Source organism: Natrix helvetica, assembly GCF_964273705.1.
Source record: "Natrix helvetica genome assembly, chromosome: 2".
Lineage (NCBI taxonomy): Eukaryota > Metazoa > Chordata > Lepidosauria > Squamata > Natricidae > Natrix > Natrix helvetica.
Window position 1 is genome coordinate 67762889 of NC_138552.1, and position 16552 is coordinate 67779440.

Below are 16552 nucleotides of genomic sequence, written 5' to 3' on the forward strand. Positions count from 1 at the left end.
ACATTCATAGCACATTCAAATTCGATGATTTTATTAACAATTCCTGTTCAAGCTTACAATTTTATTTTTTTTAAATTATCCTAAACAAGAAATGGATTACATTTATATTCAAACAGACTTGTATAAAGAAAATACTACTTATTTTTAGGTTGTTCGACTCCGTGAGAGTGAACGTAAATTGCAATTGCAGTCTGAAGAATTGAAAATGAGGGCAATGGAACAAGAAAATATAATAAGAGAACTTGAATTGGCACTTGAACACCTCATGCTACAATGTGACAGGCGCCTCACCCTTCAACAAAAAGAACATGAACAAAAGATTCAATTGATACTGCTTCATTGTAAAGGTATTGGATCTTGTATAATCTTGAAAATTAATATAAAATATACAATCTTTAAATACTATTACAGCCACAGCTTACCCACAAATTACAATTCATAGTACTACAAACAAAGTTATGAGACATTTATTATATTAGCTCTTGCTTTAAAATGTCAGTTGTAATAAACTCAGGTAAAAATGCTTTGATTATTCATATTCTTTTAACATTCCATACATAACTAGACACGAGAAGTCAAGACTGACTTTCTTTTTCTGTGAACAAGAAATTCATTCATTGGATGTTAGAACTGATGAAAAGGGGAGATAATTTTTCAAAGCTCCACTTTCCCCAGTCTCATGTCAAAATTATTCAGTATCAGGGTCAGAATTAAGTCCACAGGGGAAAGGGAAATTTTTTGAAGACTTCCTTTACCAGGGGAACAGGATCTTGGTATCTACAATTTATAGAGGAACGTACCAGTAGTCCTTGACTTATAATTACAGTTGGGACCGGAGTTTTGATTGCTAGGCAATGCGGTCATCATGTGATTGACCCAATTTTATAACCATTTAACCTCAATTATTAAGTGAATCACATGATTAAGTGAAGCATGCAATCGTTAAGCAAATCTGTCCTCATTGATTTTGCTTGTTGGAATGCAAATGAAAAGGTCACAAATTGTGATCATAAGACATTGCAACTGTCATAAATGTAGGCCAGTTGTTAGGTGCTTAAATTGTGATCAGTGACCATGGGGGAGATGCAATGGTTATAACTTTGAGAATTGATTGTAAATCTTTTTTTAGCACTGTAGTAACTTTGATTCATCATTCAATGAATGGTTTTAAGTCAAGGACTATCTGTACCTGGGTACAATATCCTCAGGTTCTTCTAGATGTGCCTTTTCCAACTTGATCTCATTATTGCTTAAAGAAGTAACCTTCAAACTTATTAATGACTTTCTGTCAGTAAATTATTACTTTATGATAGGTGCAATTTTCTGCTTTTTAAAAACATTAATGACCACATTTTTTCTAATTCTCACAAGTTCAATGAACTACTTTTTGTTAGGTGCTTCAATTATGTTTTGTTTTCTTATCCAGGGTTATTCATTTTTCTGACTTTAAAATCATAGGAGTTCTTTTAAATATTTACATGCATGTGTTATTTTTTACAAAGTTGGAGACAAAATGCTAGCAAGATGCGAAAGAAACGTAGCTTTGTTCATTGTGTTATAATAAAATGTATCATAGTAAAACAAATTTCTGTCTTTTTTTAGATCAAGAAGGGGAAAATATTGCAGAAACTATTAAAGCCTACGAAGCTAAAGTTCAGCAGTTGGAACGAGATTTGTTTTTTTATAAGAAAACCAGCCGAGATTTAAAGAAGAAATTAAAGGATGTTGTTGGGGAAGCAACATATCACCCTAAACAAAGTAAATGTATGAATATTAGAGCTACAACCCAAATATAACTAAAACGTAGTAGTAACTCACATTAAAAGTTCCCATAAAGATCTCTCTATGACAGCTGTTTCCAACCTGTGGGTCGCGACCCCTTTTGGGATCGAACGACCTTTTCACAGGGGTTGCTGAGGAGCCTACCGCAGGGAGGCTGGCAAGAAGCCAGCCCGAAGGGAAGGAGTGGCTTGGGTTCCCCCCGTGGCGGAAGGAGAGGGGTGTATGTGTGGGTGGGGGGAAAGTAGGAGCCGGAATGGAGGTGAGGAGGGGGAGAAGAGAGACGCTGGGAAAGCAGCTTGCTACGAGTGATGGAGGTTGATGGGCAGAGCTACGGAAGCCAGGAGGTACCATTTCTGAGGCGTAAAACAAGGCGGGGAAAATAAAATAAAGGAATGTGGGATGCGCGTATGCTGAGATTCTCTATTAAGACTGTTACCCATGCTTAGCATGGGTAACAATCTTAATAGGCTTTGGCCCTTCTCCTGCGGCTCCCTGCTGACCCAATCGCGCAATCTGCTCTCCGCCCCGAGAAGGCAGGAGCCTCTCACCTGCTTTTGCGATTTCGCGTCAACTCAGTGTCGGGAAGAGCTCCAGCCCTTTTCTCGCGCTCATCTCTTGCGCGTGTGCACACAAGCAAAATATCAGGGCGGAGGGGACAACGACTCTCCTCCCGGTCACCACTGCGCAATGAGGCGAGTAACTGGGTACGCAGCGCAGGAGACTCCTCAGCGCCAGACTCAGGTCAGCGCAAGCCGTAGTCCCCTTCATGTTGGCTGCTGATATGGAGGTATTGGCAGCATAGCAGGGACAATTTCTGAAAATTAAATGTTGTCTGTCTGTCTGTCTGTCTCTCTCTCTCTCTCTCTCACTCACACACATGCATGAACACATCCCATTTCCAGTAATGAAAGCTTCAGATTTAGAGTCCTTTCCATAAATGAAAGGGTAATACAAGATCCAAATGCCAATATTCTTCTTTATTAACTTTTAACTGCACAATCAGGTCATTTTACAATAACAGTGAATAGTTGAATCAGCTGAAATTTGTAACAGTAAAAACTGTAATATTTACCTTCAAGCATTTAAGTTAATTGTAGTTTTGAATATTCCATTTTAGGTTATGCTTCTAATGATGGGATGCTAAATCAAGAAGAAACAAGTATTTCTTTAGAAGAACATGGACAGAGACCCCAAACTGTAGGGAAATTGAAAGAAATAAACTGCACTCTAGGCAATATAGAAACGCAGCAGACTTCACTGGAAAAACTTGAAGAGGAAGTTGCAGACGCTGTACTCTCTACTTCTAATAATCGTGAGGAGCCAACAGGGAAAGTACAACATTTCATGAAATCTCACTCACAAGCATTTACTCATTCACAGACAGGCAATCCACTGACCCAACTTCAAGGAATAACTCCAGTAAAATTTTCCCGTAAAGAATTACGCCATATCCCAGTTTCTGAGCTTTTATTAAGACGAGCTACTACAAATTCTATTTCTGCAGATTCCATTGAAATGCCTAGAAAATCTCATGACCATACTATGTGACAATTCAGAAAGTAATTTTGCAGTTTCTTATTTTTCCACATTATTTCAGGAAGTTACAATGTTTGTATAAATTATTGTTAGCAGTTATTCTTCACCTTGGTCTTTCATTTTGCTTTAAAGAAATCTTTCCTTTTTGGCACTGGCATGGTAGTATATAAAGGGGAACAATTTTGTCCTTAAAGAATTTTTTTTACTTACATTTTTTATTAATATGGATTTTTATTCTTTCAGTACTGTGCAGCATTATACTGATCTACATAATACAGAGAACTGGTTCATATAATACTGGTAGTATAATATTGAGAACAAAGAAACATAAATAACAAAGTACTCCATACCTTCCATGATTATGAAAAAACACCATAGTGAAGAAAGGGCTATCATTTTATTTGTAATTGATATTTTTAGGTAAATCAATTGCCCTGACGCCCATATAGATATGGACAGCATACAATGAAGTAGAAATGACCTTTAAAAACTATTTTTCTAAGATATTAAGTAGTTAACAAAAGGAAAAAATTGAAAATCCCTGATTGCTAAAACTTACATTTAAAATAAACATACACTTACATCTCAAATGCAAACCTTATCCCTAACTTACTTGGCTATAAAAGTCATATTTGAACTAGGCCTGGATCTGTTACTAGTATAATTTTGATGCATACCATTTTTAAAGTAAAACTTTTTATTTCTATAATCAACATTAAATCTATTCCAGTGACTGTTTATACAGACGGGGATGAACTCAGTTAATTGAATTGAAGTGTAATAAAAATTATTTTGCTATGTCAGAGAATATCTGTACATCCCACTGTTTAACCCAAGATGAAGTTAAATCTACTAATTAAAATAAAGCCAGAGATTCTTTCAAATCTTTTCAAAATATTTGGCTCCTGAGTCACTGTTCTAGAAACAGAAGTTACTCTAATCCAATAAAAGCTTCTGCTGGTGAAAGGGGCAGAGATAAATGTTGATTTCCTTTTATTTCTGGAGAGACTCAAGGGTACTAAATTTTTAGAAATCTTTCTATCAAGAAATATATTTATTTCTGTATGGTACATTTGTGTGTAATTAGTTTCACAACCAGAAATACGGATTATCTCTGAAATACAATTTTAGAGGCATTAAGTACTATTTTAAAGATGAAATTATCTGAAAAATGTAATTGCTTGACATACTGGTTCAATTCAGAGCATGTGGGAATGGAGTTTTGGTAATGCTTGTTTACCCCTATTCGGCTTCTCCTATCAGCAGTAGTGCTTAAGCTTGGGAATTTTTATCTAGGGTATTATTTTATCCAAACTGAAGTTTTAGCCTTCAGAAGCCAGAATTGTATGCCAGACTTATTAAGAGAAGAACACCCTAAGATATTTTCTTGGATAAAAAGTTAAGAAATGATGGGTAGCAGTTCTGTGTTTTAGCTATTTCCACAAAAGAAGAAACAAATAAAATGTTAAGAGTACAATGCATCAGCAAATTTGCTCAAACAAGATCACTGTATTAGAACTGAGCCTTGAAATAACTAAATAGTGGTGATATTTTTTTAGCTGTTTTTCCTATACATTTTTTTATTGTTTTTGTCTATGATCTGAGATTACAATATTTCAAAGGTAGTGATACATTTTATATTTAGAAACTTGTAAACCAGAATACTTCACTAAATGTGAGGTTATAATGTTTCCTTTCCTCAACAACACTGGAATAAGTAATGACTGAAATGAGGAATCCAGAATTTTATAAGAAAGGCTATGTGTGTAACCACTATTTTCATTGGTTTTCTTGCTATACACACACAAACACACATATACCATGCTTTGGTTCTTACCAATGGGAAACTAGCCAATAACATCTTGGGCTGGATCAATATAATTGTTGAGAGTTTTAAATAATATAAGGGTAATAATTTCCAGGCATCTGTTTGTTTGCTAAAAGCAGTATGTACATTGGCACTTAGAAACTGGCAGCAGTATTGTTTTTTAACCTGTTTCCTATTCTAGTGATCCTTCTGCAGATGGATCTCATCCATGTTTATCGGACAAGCTCACTGAACTCAATGGTGATTCTCAAGTAAAAATAAACATGATTTCAGATTTAATGCTTTTTTTATTAAGAAGTTTAAAAAAATCATGATTACGGTACCTTAGCAATAGGAAATATTTTGTGGACAGTGGCAAGATCTAGACTTCATTAGATTCATTTGATGACTGGAATTTTTATCATACGATCATAGTGTCTGCTATGTAAAAATATAAACATGAGAACACTCATAAAAAATTATGGTAATTCACATGTACAATACTGTTCATTTTTTTCATTCATTCGTTCATTCAACTTACATGGCTGCCCCACTCATAATTGCAACTCTGGACAGTTAACATGGGTATAAAACAGGGCCAAATAAGGATAAATTAAAATTATGACACATTCAAGCCCAGCCTACAATCATTTAATATCAAACTATTATAGAACATCTCATTCACCAACCTGGCTCAATATTCAGGGAGAAAAGCCAGTTATGAAGGCATTATAAAAGGTTACCATAGCAGAATTTCATTCATTTGAATTTCAAGGGATAACTCTCAATTGTTGTTAATGGCAGCCCCACTACTGGCATTGCAACAATCCAAAAGGGAGGTGATCAAGACATGACTGTGAGCAGGGTCTCTCAATTCAGGAATGGCTCAAAGATGAATTTATGGAAAGGTCCTTCTGGCCACGGCTGCCACATGCTCTTCAAATAGAAGCTGAGAGTCCAAGAGGACCCTCAAATTGTGCATCACTTCAGTCTAGCTTTTTATATGTTGTAACAGAAATCCACAAAACCGTAAGCTTGAGGAACACTACCACCAGCACTGCCACTGAGTTGGGTAAGGACACTGCTACCCAGGTTTAATAGTGGTAATCCCATCTGTTTCCTAATGCCCAATCCAATCAGTAGATCCTACATTTGAATACACGCAGGGTAGTGCCTGTATGCCACAAGATACTCTGTGATAGTAAAATATCTTAAAAGGAAATTATTTCCAAAATTGTTAAAAAGATCAAAACCAAAAATTATAAAGGGTATTCCTATAATAAAGAGGAATAAAAGATAAAGATCAAAAATATATGAAGCGTATAAAGCAGGGGTCTCCAATCTTGGCAACTTGTGGACTTTAACTCTCATAATTTTGGGAGCTGAAGTCCACAAATTACCAAGGTTGGACACTCCTGTCTTAAGGTATATCAGTTTCATGCCCTGATCTCTTTTCATGATCTGCCATCCTTGAGCTGGTAGGAGGTCATTTGTCGGTTTGGAATTTGATATCATCAGTACACCAGTGATACTAATTCGTATCTCAATTCTAGACTGTGCAGTTGAAGCTATCAATGTGCTTAGCTAATGTCTAGAGGTTGTTCAGATCCAGATGGGGTAGAACAGATTTCAGCTCAGATACCGACAAGACTGAATGGATGTAGCCATTTTCCTGACTTCCAAACTTGATTATGTTTCCATAGTTGACTTTGGATGGGGTAGCAGTTCCCTATTCTAGACTGGTGAACAACTTGGGAGTCCTTCTGTACTCATAGTTACTTCTCAAATAACAGGTGGCAGCTGTGGTGAGCAGGGTCTGTCTGCAGGTTCATTTTCTGCAGTTCTTTTTCTAACCAGGAGGCTGTTCAGATACTCATGCCTTGGTCACCTATGACTGGATTATTGTAATGCATTCTAAATTAAAATGCCTTTTAATACCATGCAAAAACTACATTTGGTATAACATTTAATTATTATCAAACAAATATATATAATCACAGAGTGACTCTAGGTGGTGTACAACATTTAAAGTTCATAGTTTAAACATTCATAATTGAACTCCTCACCCCTCTCTCATACTGCAATGCAATTGCATGCACAGTATTGGGTGCCTCATGGTACGCCCATGTGCAACCACTAATGAGGGAGATGCATTGGTTGGCAATTGGCTTCCAGGTGCAATTCAAAGTGCTAGTCATTACCTATAAAGAACTTTACAGGATAGACCCTGGTTATCTGAAGGACCACCTGTCTCCAACTGTTGCTGCCCACCAGATACAGGTAGTTCTCAACTTACAAGTTTGCTTAGTGACTGTTCAAAGTTACAGCAGCATTGAAAAAAATGGCATTACCATTTTTCAGTTACGACATTTCCAGCATCCCCATGTTCATGCGATCAAAATTCAGATGCTTGGCAACTGATTCATATTTATGACTGTTGCTGTGTCCCAGGGTCATGTAATCACCTTTTGAACTTTCTGACAAGTTAAATCAAAGGGGAAACCAGGCAGGGCCGGATTTTCCTATAGGCTAACCAGGCTTCAGCCTAGGGCCTCAAAATAAAGAGGGGCCTTTTATTTTTATTTATTATCCGTGCCACATTTTTTATAAAGGTTAGTACCAATTACAACATGTTTCATTTAATATATTGATATATATCACAGTAATGATGTATTTTATTATCTCTCATGTAATTTACAAACTTAAAAATGGGAGGTGAAAGGGCCCCATAAGTGGAATAGCCTTGGGCCTCTTTTCATCTAAATCCGGCCCTGAAGCCAGTTTCACTTAACAACCAGGTTACTAACTTATCAACTGCAGTGATTCACTTAACAACTAAGACAATGTTGTATAATGGGGCAAAATTCACTTAACAAATGTCTCAATAACAGAAATTTTGGCCTCAATTGTGACTAAGGACTATCTGTACAGTAGGGCACAGTGAATTAATTAAATATTACTATTTGGCAGGACCGAGAAAGGCTGCCTTCTCTGTCTCAGCTCCTGCTCTCTGGCACGGCTTCTCTCAGAGATATGGAGGGTGCCCTCTCTCCTGGGCTTCCGACCTGGTTTTGGTTTCAGGTCTGGGGTTGATGTATTTGTGATTTGCTTTATTTGGGTCTAGGCTGCTTGCGGGATGGTGTGTTTTTAACTGCTTTTATTGTTTTGTATGTGGAATATGGTGGCTCAGTGGCTAAGACGCGCAGTTCGAATCCCTAGTGCCACGTTAACAGAGTCAGCTCCCGTTACTTGTCCCAGCTTCTGCCAACCTAGCAGTTTGAAGCATGTAAAAATGCAAGTAGAAAAATAGGAACTGCCTTTGGTGGGAAGGTAACAGTGTTCCATGCACCTTTGGCAGTTAGTCATGCCGGCCACATGACCACGGAGACATCTTCAGACAGTGCTGGCTCTTTGGCTTTGAAACGGAGATGAATACCAGCCCCTGGAGTCAGGAACGACAAGCACAGATGTGCGAGGGGAACCTTTACCTTTACCTATTGTTTTGTATGCCGCCCAGAGTCTGTGGGAGTGGGCAGCTCCAATAAATTACCTAAATTGATGCTATGCTACGAACAAGCGCGATATTAAGTCAGCTTCCAGAAGGTTCCTACAGAAAAGTTGTTATTTCAGTGATGCATTTTACGTGAAGCCACGAAATAAAAAAAGCGATACATTGGAACAGCGCTACACGTTTCCCAGCAGCAAATTTCTCAATAGCTTGAAGTCATTTACCTCCAGTGCTGCTGCCATCTCCTCCCACCAGTATACAGAGCCGCTGGTATCGCGGGACAATTAGGCACATCGAGCAACCCGGTCGGTAACAGAAGAGCAGCGCAAGACTTCAGCTGCCAGGCGCGACTATCCGAGGGACTTGGAAATATTTCGGCCCTTTAGTTTTCTCCACTTCTTGTGTTATATCGTAGGTGTGGATTTGGGAACCGCGCCTCTCGCCCTTCTTCCTCCCTCGCCCGGCCAGCCGCCCCTCGCCTCATCCCGGGTTCCCCGCAAGCGCGCGGGGGGTCTCCTCGTGGTCTCGCTACGTCACAAACGCACTTTGTTTGCGCATGCGCCAGCTGCCCCTTTCTGGTACTCTGTACCAGCCGGCCGACTCGAGACGTAAACAAAACTCAGCGAGCGAGCGAGCGAGCGGCCGAGCGAAGCACGTCCGCGCGCTCCCGCCTGCGAAGCCCTGCCGCTTCTCCGCGCGCCCCCTTCGCCCGTTCTTGTCGCCGCCGCCGCCTCTGTCCGCCCGCCCGCCGTCTCCGCGAGCTCTCTGACGCCCACAACGTCCGAGCCGTTTTCTAGACGCCGGCAACTGCCCGCTTAGCCTGCAGGGAGGCCGCCGTCGCTCCGTCTGTTCCCCCGAGAGTGGCTTTTGGGCTCAGAAAGGCGGGTGAGGGCTCTTACTTCTCTCCTTTAACCGCTTCTGTGTGGAGTCCCCCTCGAAAAGAGCAAGAAATGCCTGCTCCCCCGCCTCTCGGGGAAACGGGAACGCAAAAGGTTGGGCTGGGGGGGGGGGTGGCGAAGAGAGGGGAGAGGCGAGGACGCCCAAGGCTCGCTGTTATGGCTGTAGATCGGCCTGGCCGTGTTTATATTGGAAGTGACCCGGACCTGGAGCAGAAGAAACCCCATTGATTTTTATTTTCAGAAGGAAAAGCGGCGCCTTTTTACTTTGACGACCAGGATTGAAACTGAGCAAAAGCTCTCTCGGAAGGCAGCAATACAAGGAGCCACAATTGATTTGTGAAAAAACTCCCGGGGTTAAAGCTTGGTGATAGTCAGGCCATCATCTTCCTGAGGAGAAAAAGGGCCCAATTTGTTGATTTGAACGAACAAAGCTTTCAGAAAGTATTACTTGGAGTAAATGCTGAGGGCACTAACGTTCAAGTTTGGAGCTCTTCACCTTCATTTTTTATGAAAGGGAAAAAGGGATGTTCTTGCATCCACTTTGCACCTAATCATTCCACAAAGTGTTGCCTTTAGCTTTTATTTATCTCATTCCCAGCCTAGGAGTGAAATGGGTTTAAATCAACTATGGTATCAGTGGTTAGAGCAGCATTTCCCCCATATTAGGAAACTCTCTACTTGCAGGACAGTAACTAGATGGATAAAATTCTTTTTTGTTACCTATTGCCTTAAAGGAGGGAAGAAAGGAGTGGAGAGGCATCAGCAATGGCATCCAATTTCATGGTGGTATAATTTACTGCTGACCAAGAATGGGCTGATAGCTCTTGCCACTAATTCTCTTACAGCACAATTTCAAGCATTATTTTAGGCTACATTGTCCATGCCCTCCTGTCTGTAAATAGTAAATATCCCCTCCAAGGCTTTTGGTGAACACAGTGTTTTCTTTCAAGTGCAGTAACAAAAGGATTGTTTTAATTGGATACTTCGTACTAAGAACATAGACTGTTTTAACAGATTTAAAAAAGGGATTTCAGCTTTGGTGAGCTATTTGAATAATAATATAAATTCCCATTACTTCATTTTGCAAAATTTTTGGAAGACTTTTTCCAATTCAGTCCATGCAGGGTGTTAAAATATGTAGATATGTATGTTTAAAGCTCATTTTATGTTGTTTATGTAAATTGTTAGTATTTCTTGACAAGAAATATAGATACTATAGAAGATGAAAGAATTTTTTTCTTTTAAGAAAAGCATTAAACGAATAATTTTTAAAAAAGAAATTGGAAGTAAAAAATAGTAAAAGTTTTGTGGACATTCCTGGAGACAAAAAAAATAACAACTAGTTTGAGACATAAATATAAACTAGCTTATTAAATGGCAGCATCTGAAATACTGTATCTGAAAAAAATAGGGGAATATCATCCTGGCTATAGCATTTATTCTCAGGTGAAGATCAAAGATACAGAAATAATCTGTTACTTGTTTTCACCAGAAAGTAGAGAAAGCATCTGTGTCTTTTTTATATTTTTATAAAACAATATGGAGCTTATCTCATTCAGATACTGCAAAATTGAGTATAAGCCGTATTTTTATTACAGATATTTCTGTGTTTGCTATATAAAGGTAATTATAAATCTAATTGAATCATTAAAGCATCAACATTATATTTCCAGATAACTCTCAATTAAAATCATTCTATATTTTTATGCAAATCACTGGAAACAATCCACAAAGACTCTTTTATAATTCTCACTAAGAATAAAGTGACAGCAGCTACTCTCACAGTAATTGTTCATCATCTAGATGAGTGGCAGATTTGGAGAAGCAGAGTTGCTATGTTTGCATTAGGGCTTAATGTTTTAAGAGAGTGTTATACTGTCTTGCGTTTCCAACCAATAAGGCGGGGTAAAAAAAATCTTAACAAATAAATGCCAGGAAATAAGCCTCACCTCATGAGTCTTTGCTTTATATTTCCCAATAATAATTTTGAGGTTTCATTTTCCCTTGTAAGTATTTTTCTTTTTTTTTAATGTATTTTTTCTGCAAAAAATTCCTACCACTTAGGCAAACTTCCTAGAATTGTTTTTGGGAAAAAATACTACTGGTCATATTAATTATAAAAATATTTGCAGTTGTCTTAGCAAAAGAAGTTTTTTTAAAAACTTACTGTAAAATATGTGGATTTCCCAGAATTCCTTAGTCAGCATTCTGACAATTTTAGGAGTTGACGTTTCCATGTCTTACAGTTGCCAAGTTTGAAAAACACTGATTTAGAACCTACCGGGATACAATTATACTAGGTAATACAATTTATTGAAAAAGTATCAATTATTTTCCTGTATCTTACACAAGTTAAGATTGAAATGTACTTTTAGAGTTTTGATCATGCTAAGTTTCTATGCCTGGTCAAAATAGCTATGATTGTCATTCTATTTATGCTGAACCATAAGGAGTTCATAATTTACTATTATATTCTTCTTGTTCCAGAAAATACTGTGATTTGGAGATCTGTTTTCAGACACTTGCAGCACTAAAATGGCTTCTGCTGTAATTAGTTCAGTCCCTACAACTGCATCTAGATTTGCTCTTTTGCAAGTTGATAGTGGCAGTGGCTCTGATTCAGAATCTGGAAAGGGAAGAAGTAATCAGAGTGGTGGAAAGACGCAAACTGCAGGCAACAAGTCGACTATAAATGAAAAGAAAAAAGAAAAGAGGAGGAAAAAGAAGGAGCAGCAGCAGAGTGAAGCAAATGAGGTTAAGTGTTAGTTAAATTGAAAAAAACCCCTAAATTACCTTAATAAGAGAAATAAATCACCATACAGTTAAACTGTGAAAATAGTTTCAGCGAGTCATTCTTTCGTATGTGAAAATAGTTCATTCTTCTCATTTTTTTAGCTCAGAAATCTTGCTTTTAAAAAAATTCCTCCAAAAGCCTCCCATGGAGCCTGCTTCTCTTTGCACGAACAAGCTTTCAACCACACAGGGAGGAAAGACTCCCAAGAAGAGGATTGGCAACAATGGAGGCAAAGAGATGAGCAGGTACTTCAGTATTTTACTTTTCAATATATTACTGCCAAATTCTAACATTCCTTCCTTATTTTGCCATAGCTACAACTTTAGGGAGATTGGCTGAAGAGAGAGAGTGACTGCCCCAAAGTCATCTTGTGTGGTTCCATGACTGAACATAGACTTGAACTCATGGATCTCCAGTGCCAACCTAGCATCATAATCACTAAATCACATTGGCTCTTACTTGTGCTCCTTAGATCTTTTGGCAAAAAAGTAGATATAAAATTGCAGCCTAAGGTTTGGATATACCTAAAAGTAAGTCCTATGAATATAATTCTGGGTACGCATGCATAGAATTTGTATGCAATTGACTGCACTCTTGAGCAAATTTATTTAGAGTAGGCGTCCCCAAACCTTTCAGCTCATCAACCTCTTTATTAAGTTGAAGGTTGTTTATCAATCCCCAAACATAAATTATATATAAAAAATCTTTGTGAATAACAATAGCAACTACAGTATAATAGATAATAATATTTATAAAAATAAGTACCGTGTTTCCCCGAAAATACGACAGGGTCTTATTTTCTTTTTACCTACAAAATATGGCTTGGAATTTATTATGGGGTACAGGGTTTATTGTTTTGGGGTTGCCGGGCGGCTGCTCTCTTGCGAGCGGGCTCTCAAAGAGCTGGGCACAGCCTCATGGGCGAATGGCTGTGTTGCGCTGTCGCAGCAGCACAACAGAATAGCCATGAAGTGACCACGCTCACGCTGTGCCTGGCTCTTTCGGAGCCCGCTCGCAAGAGAGCAGCCGCCCGGCAACCCCCATCTTCAGCTGGGCACAGCACTGCTCACCAACCTAGCGGTATCCTGAAGGCGCCAAGCAACGCGATCACCTTTGTCTCCCCCCAGGTTCCCATGGCTTGGCACCTTCGGGATACTGCTAGGTTGGTGAGTGGTGCTCTGCCTGGCCGGAGGTGGGGGGGTTGTCCAGGGGGCTTATATGCGGTGGTGTGTGTGTGTGTTATATTTTTGCCCACCAGAAAAATGTGGCATGGCTGTATTATGAGGACATGTTGTATTTTCGGGGAAACACGGTAATATTTGAAATATGAACACAGGATTTAACATACCATTTTAAATTTATAACTTGCTATCATTAATGGGAAGGATGTATCTGATGACCATCAAAATGGACACTGATATTTGGTTAGAGATTGGTGAATTTTGTCATAAATCACCAAACTCTTCCACGTTCAATCTGTTCCCATTTATTGACCTCCTTTTGACAATCAGCTAGACTATTTTAGAGAACCCTGAGTTATAGCGAAGTCTTGATTCAGAATTTATGTTACTATATTTTTGAATTTGGAACTGTACAACATCAGCTGTAACACAATTGCCTTCACTATTCACTACAAAATCTTACTAAAGACATCAATGATGAGAAGAATGATGTGTAGATCTGGCATACATGGTATTTATACACATGCTGCTACATACATTTATTTCACAGGAGCAAGATTTTACCATTTTTATCCTGGTTGTCTTAATTTCACTTAAGGAATACAGTAAAGGACAGTGACAAATAGTCTGAGTCCACTTCATCAAAGAATAGTTTTAAATTAAAGGGTATGTATACTTAGATGTTTTGTCACATCTGCTTTTCCACCTTGTTTTTTCAGCTGACTTCTGAAATGTTTGAAGCAGACCTTGAAAAAGCTTTACTTTTAAGCAAACTGGAATATGAAGAACACAAAAAGGTATTTCTTACTTTCATTAAGATTAAAGCATAATAAATATCCATTTTAGATCCTGGATCTACCATAATATCAATTATTTTCTTAATGTACAAAAGTTTTGAGAACCTTAAAATTATTTAAATATTGTCAGGGAAGAAAGCCTCAGTTCATTATATCATATTTAAAATGTGTCATCAAATCTTGTCTCTAATGAGATAAGACTTTGTTTTTCTTGCACTAAAAAGGAAATATTTTTTAATTTCTTCTTTATATAGGTAATTCTCAAGTTATGACCACTCACTCAGTGACCATTTTGAGATATAAGGTTGTTGAACAGTAGTGGACTTTCAATTTTCCTCGAAGTTGTCGCTTTTACAGTGTCCCTGCAGTCATGTGACTGCAATACAAACAACTGGCTTGTACTGAAAACATTCAGGTTTCTGTGGTCATACCATTGCCATGTATGACCTTCTGTGCTGGCTTCCCTCAAAATCAATGGGGAAACCAGCAGGAGGGTCACAAGTCACTCCCATTCTCGCCTCTTATTCGCTACCTGCTTGTATTCTGTACAACACCTGGCTGCCTATGGCACTCACATACCCATAGTTCTCACCTGCCAGCTTCCTTGCCGACACACATCTCTTCTCATGTCATGGTCAAGTGAGTTCTTTGTTTAACAAGCGATACAGTCCTGGGGTTACAATAGCAACTAACACTGCCGGGATTGCCACCACTAAGCAATATGATCACGCGTTGTTCAGAACCACATCGTGTAACAGTGGAATTTCCAGTCCCAATTGCCAATGAGTCCAGCCCTAAAGACAGGTACAGGTATAGGTACAGGTTTTATATGATTCAACATGAGTTGATTAAATAAACCGGCTTACCAATATAACCTCAATGTTGTTTTGAAACATCCATTGACAAAAATTATGTGTGTATATAAAACATCAGAAGAGAAGGAATCATTAATCTTTTGTCATAGCTTATATTAAAATATAGTGTTATAAAATTGAAAATGAATTATAAAATGCCTGAATCAGTTAATAAAATATTAATCTAAATTATATAATTTCAATTTAAACAAAGTGTATGCTAAACAGATTTATCAGTAAATTATAGGCATTTATCATTTCATCTGAAAAATACTAATCAAATCATAGAACCATAAATTAGAACTAACATATTAACCAGCTATGCATTAGTACACCTACATTCTTCTCATTTCGGTTTTGTTCTAATTATTAGAATTAAGAAATTAAGAAATGATAGCTTTCTGTTACATGAAGTCTGGGATTCTGCTTGGTTGTCCAAAAAAATCAGGATCTATAAACAAACAACAAACTCTGCCTTCTGATTTAATTTGTCTGGGAACAACAAACTACAATTTTTGTTTGGAGCAAGGGAAAGACAAATAAAATTTATATAACACTCTGAAACTTGTTCCTGAAAACCAGTGATACTGCCTTTATATTACAAATGTATTGAGCTTTTTCTAATTTATTCCATATACCAGTAGAGTCTTCAGGTGCTTGCAGAAAATACAATTATTTATCGGTTTCTAGTATCCCATCTAAGAAGAAAGTAATCTGTGAAAGAGTTGTTTTTCTGTATGGCATTGGAATTAGAGTAACAAAATGTAATTAGATCTTCTCTAATTTTAGATCACAGTTCAAAATATGGGTGGCAGGTGTTCCATTGCTAGTTATAAAACTGATTTTTTAAAAATAAATTATAAGAGTCTTTGTAATAATGTTGTAATAAGATTGACTTTTGTTTTAGTAGGAAAAGTATTCCCAGAATAATAGTAGAAATGCTGAAATGCTATCTATCTATCTATCTATCTATCTATCTATCTATCTATCTATCTATCTATCTATCTATCTATCTATCATCTATTTATCTATCTTATACCTACCTACCTACCGTCTGTTAAAAAGAATCTTAATTTTTTTTAATGTACCTATAAACATTTCCTAGGTATATCATTTTCTCTCTTTAAAATATCTTTTTGCTAAGAAGAACTCTGTGTAAGCTATGAGGAATGAATTGGAACTTGAATTTACAATAGTATAATAGACGTTCCAAGGAGGAAATCAAAACATGTACTTCTCCTGCATGTATTTTAGGCATATAAACAGGAATTTCCAATCACAAGGCTTGGGTTGGAGATAAGTCCCAAGTCGGGACAAGGAAGAAGGAAGAAAAACCTATGTGCTTTGATTGTTCCTTCAATAAAGAGTCACTGCTGTTTGCTGTGATACAGAAG

The 16552-nt window shown here is 37.7% G+C and overlaps 2 protein-coding genes and 1 long non-coding RNA gene across 8 annotated transcripts in view; 2 read left to right on the forward strand and 1 right to left on the reverse strand.

The window, feature by feature from the left end:
* The window catches only part of KIF27 (kinesin family member 27), a 31772-nt gene extending 26314 nt beyond the window's left edge, over positions 1-5458 (forward strand). For 3 of the 4 annotated variants that reach the window (XM_081943471.1, XM_081943470.1, XM_081943472.1), the window contains exons 16-18: positions 149-347; positions 1603-1764; positions 2900-5458. In XM_081943471.1, the coding sequence (XP_081799597.1) occupies positions 149-347; positions 1603-1764; positions 2900-3330 (792 nt within the window). In that variant the 3' untranslated portion in view covers positions 3331-5458. The remainder of the gene's footprint in view (positions 1-148; positions 348-1602; positions 1765-2899) is intronic. The other variant, XM_081943473.1, reaches the window with a different exon arrangement.
* Positions 1-9096, reverse strand: part of LOC309387193 — a 47222-nt gene extending 38126 nt beyond the window's left edge. Inside the window, exons 1-2 of the long non-coding RNA XR_014174561.1 lie at positions 8858-9096; positions 5470-5566 (exon numbers count right to left, since the gene is read on the reverse strand). This is a non-coding gene — a long non-coding RNA (uncharacterized lncRNA). The remainder of the gene's footprint in view (positions 1-5469; positions 5567-8857) is intronic.
* Positions 9097-9245: 149 nt separating this feature from the next.
* Positions 9246-16552, forward strand: part of GKAP1 (G kinase anchoring protein 1) — a 29948-nt gene continuing 22641 nt past the window's right edge. For 2 of the 3 annotated variants that reach the window (XM_081943481.1, XM_081943483.1), the window contains exons 1-4: positions 9246-9518; positions 12020-12286; positions 12428-12571; positions 14227-14304. In XM_081943481.1, the coding sequence (XP_081799607.1) occupies positions 12068-12286; positions 12428-12571; positions 14227-14304 (441 nt within the window). In that variant the 5' untranslated portion in view covers positions 9246-9518; positions 12020-12067. Of the gene's footprint in view, positions 9519-11778; positions 11833-12019; positions 12287-12427; positions 12572-14226; positions 14305-16552 lie in introns of those variants that run through there. The other variant, XM_081943482.1, reaches the window with a different exon arrangement.